Source organism: Astatotilapia calliptera, chromosome 13, assembly GCF_964374335.1.
Source record: "Astatotilapia calliptera chromosome 13, fAstCal68.1, whole genome shotgun sequence".
In the NCBI taxonomy this organism is placed as follows: domain Eukaryota; kingdom Metazoa; phylum Chordata; class Actinopteri; order Cichliformes; family Cichlidae; genus Astatotilapia; species Astatotilapia calliptera.
In genome coordinates this window covers 21,997,555-22,005,775 of record NC_137434.1, presented here as the reverse complement: position 1 = coordinate 22,005,775, position 8,221 = coordinate 21,997,555, and the positions used below count along the sequence as shown (strand labels likewise).

Sequence of the window (8,221 nt, the reverse complement as noted above, 5' to 3'; positions counted from 1 at the left end):
TATCTGCCCATGCATATGAATTTAAATCAAGTGCAGAATTATTCACTGCATTAATGATTATATTTAAACACTTACAAACCAAAGCAGTCTTTAACTGGTCTTAGTCAGAGTGCTTTTGCTGTCTAAACATAAAAATATATATATGAACAGGATTCAGCATCTGAACCATGGACTACGGTGATTACGTCCACCATTCACCCTAAACATCACTGTGGCACTTCATTCTATCAAAACTGCGGAAATACTTGTATTATAAAAAAAACAAGTTTTCCAAGAAATTCCCACTGTTCAGCCATCAATGGAATTTTTAATCACAATCAACAAAACACTTTAGCAGGATAACAGAAGGATACTGGGTTGAGCTTGTCAGACTTAGCCAAAGTGATAAAACTGTTCTTTCACAAAAATAGCATTAATACTCCCTTTTTTAATCACTTAACACACAGATGAATTAAGCTTTCAAGTTCTTCTTACTGTGCAATTTGTGTTGATTAAAGTGTTTGCAAGTAACAATTTTACAGCAGTGACTTTGAGTACCAGTAATGATCATGTTGAAAAGCTTTACTCTGGAGCCTTTGGCACATTTGTTCAATGATCTTTTGTCATTTTTGAAGCTATGTGAAACTGTAATGAGACAAGTGGGGACATTATCTCGATTAAAATCAATTCCTATTGGATTATGCCATGCTACATTCCCCTGCTCGGCTCACATAATTAGAATAAAGCACAGAAACGGAAATCAGAAGTGAGAAGCCTCATCAAAGCGGTACATGTGCAGGCATGGGTGACTTGACACATAATCACGAGCGTTCTCTTTGTGTCCTCAGACAATGCTGTGAGCATTGTATTATCCTGCAGGTACTACAGAAGCAAAGACTATCACTGTAATGCTTCACTTTAAAACAAATGTGGTGACAGACAAAGTAAATGTCCTGCAAATTGCTGCTCATAGAAACTGATACCAAAGCTGAAGCATTTTCTGGTGGTAACAATAGCCTGTTTCTTAGCTGGTCAGTCCAGTCAGAATGAAGAAAGAAAGAAAGAACCAAGAAGAGCTGAAAAAAGGAAGGAAGAAGAGAAATAAGGGAAGAGGGATGAGAATGAAGAAGGAAAGTAAATAAAAATTAGGGAAAGAAAAATGTAATGCGTAAAATGCAGAGAAAACTTAAAAGGAAGGGGAAGTGATCAAAAAGTATATAAGAAATGAAAGAAAATATATAAAATATTTTAAGAAATTATAAAAAAATGTGTTTTAAACCCAAAATGGTCAAAAGAGTGAGCAGGGGAAAAGAAAAGAAGGAAGAACGGATGGAGCAAGGGAAGAAGGGAAAACACAACTGGGGGGTTAAAGGTGGAAAATGAGAAAAAAGAAAGAAAGAAAGAAAGAAGGAAGGAACGAAAGTAACGAGACTAAAAGGAAAGAAGGACGGAGCAAGGGGGGACTGAAGGAAACACAACAAGGCATGCGAAAAGGGGTGGGAAGGAACGAATGAGTAGACATGTGCGAACAAAAAGGGGAATGAAAGGATAGGAAAGAGGCAGTAAGAAAAAGAGAGAGGAAAGACCCTAGAGTGAAAGAAGAAAGCGAGCGAACTAATTCATTTTCACGTCGTCGCTTCTGTCCCGTGCAGGCTCGCTGTGCTGCGCGAAGATCGTCAGAAAACTCGTTCAGGCTGCCGTTAACCCTCAAACCGTCAATACGCACGGCACATTCTTCAACACGCTGAGGTTTAACGCCACCGGCGGCCCATCCCGCGCCTTACAGGCAGAGCTGCCCCGAGCACACGACAGAGAAGCACCCAGCGGGGCATCACAGGCACCGAGTGCGCTCGACAGGCACCTGAGGGGAGGTGAAAAACGCGCCTGCGGTACGTACCGGTCGAGGACCATGGACAGCGCCGGCAACTGCTCAGAAGCGGATCAAAGGAGCCAGCTGTGCTCGTTTTATAATGGCAGCAGCTTGTGTGGGAACTTCACCGACAACACAAGCTTCGCCGAGGGGAGTAGAGGGAACAACATGGAAATCGACGCCAATCCGGTTATCATAGCGATTGCCATCACCGCTCTTTACTCCATAGTGTGCGTCGTGGGGCTGGTTGGAAACGTGCTGGTCATGTATATCATTGTCAGGTAAGGCGATTAAAAAAAAGAATGAAAAGAAAAAACTCTTACACTGGTTTGAGTGGATGTTTGTTCTCAGACTTGTTGCACACAATCAGAAATGACTTCCAACATTAATTCACGGGTGTGTGTTTTCGTCGTGTGTTTTTATGAAGCTGTGGGAAACCATGTGCTTGCGGTGTTGACAACGCTGCGAGCACAGCTGCCGTTCGTGCGTAAAAATGCCTCCAACAACGCAGCAAATTGCTACAGCGCCAAAACCCGAGCTGAGCGAAAGGAAAGGAGGGAAAGAGAAAGAGTGAAGGGAAGAGGAGGTGTGCACAAAACACACTACTTTTCACTTTAAAACAGTGGCAGCTGACATCTCTTCATCTGTCGCTTTTAACCACGAGCAAAAATGATGTGATGCTGTGACGTGATGACAGCACGCGCCATGTAAGTCTCGTGCGAACGCACACTCCCCGTTCAATGCTGCTACCTTCTTGTGCGCAAAGGCGTCGGTGTCTTGTGTTCGAGCAAATTCAACGAAAGTCTAGAAATAGTTGGGAATGGTGTTAAAGCAAACACCTGCTAATATAAAGCCTGCAAGTGCTAAAAGTTAAACAGGTTGCCCGGCTCTGAATCCACACATTAGATGAGCAGATTTGTGGATATTTGCTTTCTAAAAACAGACATAAGCTATATGTTCAAGCATGTTCTCTGTTGCTTCTTACGTATAGATAACCAACCTCCTTGCCAAATTTCATATATCATGTTCACGTCTCACTGATACGTCTATCTAAAATGCCTTCCCTTCACGGGGTCAGCTTTTATCATTTCAATCACTTGGTACAAGAAGCACAGGGTGATCATACATGTTTAGTCCTACAGACTTAAAATCCGAGGCCACTTGCCTTTTTATTGTCAGTGTAGACCAACTGGAATAATAGAAATAGTCTTAGTTTCATTGTGTTCATTGGTTCACCACTGATTAAAAAAAACTTCCACCTACTTCAGTGGACCTCACTGTCAGAAGCAGGATTTCACTGGCCTTTAATTACACATGAACCCCTGACATTTATATCAGTTAAATGCTCCCTGGTGTTGTGGATTTGTTATATATATATATACAGACATATACTCACATATATATCAAAATATATACTTGTATATACTTGTATGCATTTTATATATATACCTGCACTGGAGTTTTTATATAATGGAATCACTGTGATAAGCATTTAACCTACATGTTTGAAATCACAAGACCCACACATCTGGGTCAAATATTATCCACAATTATATTAATGAAGTTTGTGCCACTTGTTGTATGAGCATATGTGATTAATACTGTCTGAAATGAAGTAATTAGGATCAACAAGTAACCTTTCATTGTCTTATGGCCAACGGTGACAAGTCCAAACAGGGTTAAATAAACTTGGCCCTGCTAAGATGCACCTGGGAGCCTCTCTGCCTGTCTTCGTTGCCAGAAGGTGGTGAACCGCCCATCTTTAACCAATATGGTAAACAAACTTGGCCCGGCTGAGAGTGCACCTGGGACACTTTTTGCCCATCTCCGTTGCTCAAAGTTGTGAGAAACCTTTCCTTAACGTATATAGTCGCAAACCCCAGGCAGCAAACCTGACAAAGTTGTCAGGATTCATTGTTTTGTCTCTGCAATCAGTTTGATATCTGTAGTTTTGCTGACTTTTGGATTCGATCTGGCCATAAAACTGTCAAAGGGATCCAATTAAAAATGATAGATGCTGGGAACAGTGCTCAGAAAGTTATGGAGTAGTGCCAGAAAGTTGTGTAACGCAAGTGTCGGAGATTAAAGAAGGGACAAAGTGCAAATTGACCACTGATTGGGGAAAAGTAATGACAAATATATTACATCAATAATTGGGGGTGTTGTGTAGAGTTAGAAAATACTTATTAGTTTAAATTTAATTCGGTCACTGACCCTATGAAATGATGGGTCAGATGCCATCTTTTAAAATTTGCAACTCAACACTAGCCACTGGAATGCTATCTTATTCCAAACGAGGCTCGTTTAGGTAATAAAAAGAAGCTGGACTGGTGGAGCAGGATGAGGATGTAAAAAGCAAGAATACCTTAAGGGCTGAGGGAACAAAAACTGCTTGGCAGCCAGTGGTGAAAGTTAGGAGTGATTGCCTGCTTAATTGGTCCAGTGGAGTCATTGAAGTGTGACAGTGCAGAGAATTTGCCTTCATGCAAGTGATTGCCGAGGTGACTTCTCTGGCTATGTTGACTCCCTTCACTGCTAATAGAATATATAACACTTATAATTCTCCTCACTTGTCCACTAATTCAAGGGCAGGTGAACGCTCATGCACACATCATCCCCACACTAATTGCAGTCTAATTGCTTCCTGAAATACATCTGTTTTCCTAAAGAATGCGCACATCTATGCCGGATGTTTTTTCCTCTCTCCCTTTTTTTTCCACATCTGTGCCGGATGTTTCCTGCACCAAATCACTTGCAGCGAATCTTCTCCCTTCTGCCTCCATAGCAACAAACCTGAGTGAAAAACAAAGGAAGAACAATGCAAAACTGTAAAATGTCTTCTGATGTCTGGCATTTATCAGTTGGTGTGTTAAAGCCATCAACAACTTTCTCATCCTTGGCTGTTTTACCAAAGCATAATAAAAAGGAACCCACCCAATGATCCCTGGCTCCTCTCCATAGTAATCAGAAGGCTGTAAGTCCTAATCCTGACAGGCAGCCTGGAGCCTGCACAGGCACTTCTGTGACCGAAAAAGTTTTAAGGATTTTTGCAACTTTTTGAGCAAATGAGACTTTGTGGGAATTGCAAGGACGCTAGAAAATATGTTTAATTTTCACAAAAACCACAGTCCACCAGGGTCATTAGCATTCATTATTCTCTTTGTCTTTCTCCCCTTCTCTGCATGTCTTATGCTCTTTTCTTTCTGTCAGCAGATTGAGAGTGAACTGCCATTTAGCTAATGATACACTGTGGATATTTACTTGCAAACAGAAATGTAGTTTTGAATTCTCTGTCCCCATCGAGTCGTAGTTGAAAGTAGTTTGTTGAAATTAAAAAAGAGATATCAGCTGCTGAGGGATATTTTCTCCCGCTTGCAGTCTGAATAATGATAACCTTAACGCTAAAATTTTTTATCTCTCTTTCACTCTTTATCTCTCTGTCCTCTTGCTGACTCTTATGGCCCTTCACAAAACTCTGCAAACATCTGCAAACATCCGCAAACTTCTCGCAAGCAAACAGACATTAACAGAGATCCGCACGCTCAATCGGGAATATCGATTGCGGATGAACAGAAACTGCTGGGCTCCACAAGGAGTGTGCTGCCGGCGCTGAGTGCTTCCTGTTACCATGGAAACGCAAGGAGGTGTTTTGAGCGTGATGAGTGCAAAGTGACTCCATCACCACCAAACCGAACCCCATCTATCCTCACGAGGAGCTAGACCTAGTTGGGCACATTTATCAGCTTTCAGTGTTTCCTAAACTGTAATCGATTGAACATCTGCAGGCTGACAGGCTGACCTGCATGCATCCAACCACTGCTGCTTCCTCTGTACTGCATAAAGCTCCACAACAGATGGCAGAATTCTGATGGTACTCTAACACTCTAAATTCTGCATATCCCCGTTCATACAAGAGCTTCTCTCCAGTGACATGAAACATGAAGAATCTATAAAAAACTAATTGCTTGCTCATAGCTACCTGAAAAGCTAAAACAAGATAAGAAACACACACCTTGGTATGTGCTTTATTGCTGAGCAAGCAACGGTCAAAAAGATATGCTTAACAAGCATATTTTCAAAATCTAAATGGTATTACCTTTTAAATTCAGTCTGTAAAAGGCATTTTGGCCTCGCAGGCCTTATGTAAGATTTCACTTTGGTTATTCCAGAGAGATTAAATGTCTGTTTCAGAATGATTTAGACAAGTAAGTCTAGTTTTTTGTAATAAAACTCCCCTTTGTGTTAATCTTCTCTCAGCAAGAAGCACTGTAGGGAAGGGCCAAGAGGGTAATGGTCCCAAAACAACTACAGTTCAAAAGAACTACTTGATGTGTATAACCAAGACTAGCTTCATATTGACTTTATCTGAACTAAACAGATCCTGGGGGCCTTTACTTCAAGTCTACTGTAGTATGGAGAGGTGGAATAGTTAGATAATTAAGCTTTAAATGTACAGTGCTTAACAAATTTGTTAGACCATCTGTCATAAAACTGGAAAACACAAATGTTTTAGAAATCTAGGAAAAGCATGTTTAAAACGAATCATTTCATTCTTATTTATTATATAAATAACAAACTGAGTTTACATTTTTATCATCAAATTTCAGCTTCTTAGAAGTCAGAAGTTAGTCAAGCAATGCATTCAACCACTACAACTAATTTTTCTGTTCAGGAATGCAAATAAATAACTGACATTTTTATTATGTGTTCTTTTTTGTGAAACTATGAGTTTGAAAATTCAGAGATTATTTATTATAATAATGATATTTTAGATTTTTAAAAATCCTTTCTGTTAACGAGCTTGTTCATACTGGTAGAGCTACCATTGCACCTGATGGTGGCCAAATAAATGTTATGCACTATGTTTGTGGACACAGCAGCTCCTTTAAAACAGCTGCATTTTGTGCAGAATAAAAATCTGACATTGTGTTACAGATAGTAACCAACAATTAGCAGGAAGTGGATTGTTCAGGAGGAGAATGACCTGTACCTCATTAATACCAAGTTGGTTGCTGGGTATGCAAACTGAAAAAGGTGAAAAACTGCAGGAGCCCTCAAGATTGACTTGTTTTTCTCTAGATCTTAAATGTTCTCTCTGATGAGTGTCGGTAGGTTGTGGTGGCTTGGGAAGCAGACACCTTTCATGTGAATTTTTGAGCATCCTCATGCATGATAGATGTGACTTCTAAAGCCTCTTTATAAAACAGATTTGTGAGAACGTTTGATCTTCCTGTAACTTAAGCACAAAAACCACATATAAAATTTTAAGCACTTTGATCTGAAAATCTCCGTAGGGGTATTGCATATGCAATACCTAATGAGCTTGATATTTAGCTTCGTTTATCTAACCAAATATTTTTTCTCCCACTAAATGGTATGTGTTGCCTGGCTTTTTCTTCTTCTCGTTTTAGTTTATGGCTATATTTGGGCTGATGTTATATAAGAACAAATCATAATTCAGATGCTGTCAGTTGAGGCTGATTTAAGATTTACAGATTAGAGCTGCACAACTTACAATATTTATAGACTTGGTTTTTGTTTCGCTAATCTTTTTGGAATCAAATGGGAGCCGTTCTAAATCTATAAACAACCCCTTCTAGAGTTGCTCTGCAGTGCATGGATTTTCCCAGGTACAGCCATGAGATCGTAAACTGACTAAATCAACAGCAGACACTCGTAACTCCCAAAGCTACCAGCACATTTGTATTCTTCCGTGATTGTACTTGGTACATACTTCTCTTCTTCAGCCAGCATCTGAGAAATGGTGTTTCAACCTCTTTTTTGTAACAGCTGGACATGCAGCAATCATGTTATATGGCTTTGATTGCTGATAACCAATGACAACGGAACATCTTGATAATTGCCTCTTGCATGCAATTACCTTGTTTGCCTTTGAGTACAAACTCACCTAGAACAAAATGAGTGAAGACAAATTTATTTATGGAGTAACATTCATCCTTGGCAACAATAAAACTATCAGCTGCAAATGAAGAGTGATTGTTTGACTCGTGCATTTACGAGACGCCGTCTGAACCTCAGTGATCATTGCTATAATCGGTGAGCAGGAGACTGACAGCACAGCATGAACCTCTGAGAGACACAAATTCAGCTTGCTGCGTCATGCTAAATTTGTGTATGTGCGCACAACAGGGTGGTACAGAGTCTAATATCTTGCTAAGGAGACAATTGTGGGTAGAGCATGCAGAGAAGTAATTAGCCTGTCCTTCCTGTGTGTGTGTCTGTGAGTGATGAGTTCCCAAACACCACTGGACACTGCTGGAGAATTAGAGCTCTGTCAGTCTGCTTCCAGGAGCAGGTGTTCTGTTGAATTTAAAGACCGAACGAAACGAAGAAGTTAGACGACAACGGCGA

General features: G+C 40.4%; 1 protein-coding gene across 1 annotated transcript in view; it reads left to right on the top strand.

The window, feature by feature from the left end:
- Window positions 1-1,147: 1,147 nt before the first annotated feature.
- Window positions 1,148-8,221, top strand: part of oprm1 (opioid receptor, mu 1) — a 41,962-nt gene continuing 34,888 nt past the window's right edge. Inside the window, exon 1 of the mRNA XM_026190340.2 lies at window positions 1,148-2,130. Coding sequence (XP_026046125.1) covers window positions 1,889-2,130 — 242 coding nt within the window. The 5' untranslated portion in view covers window positions 1,148-1,888. The remainder of the gene's footprint in view (window positions 2,131-8,221) is intronic.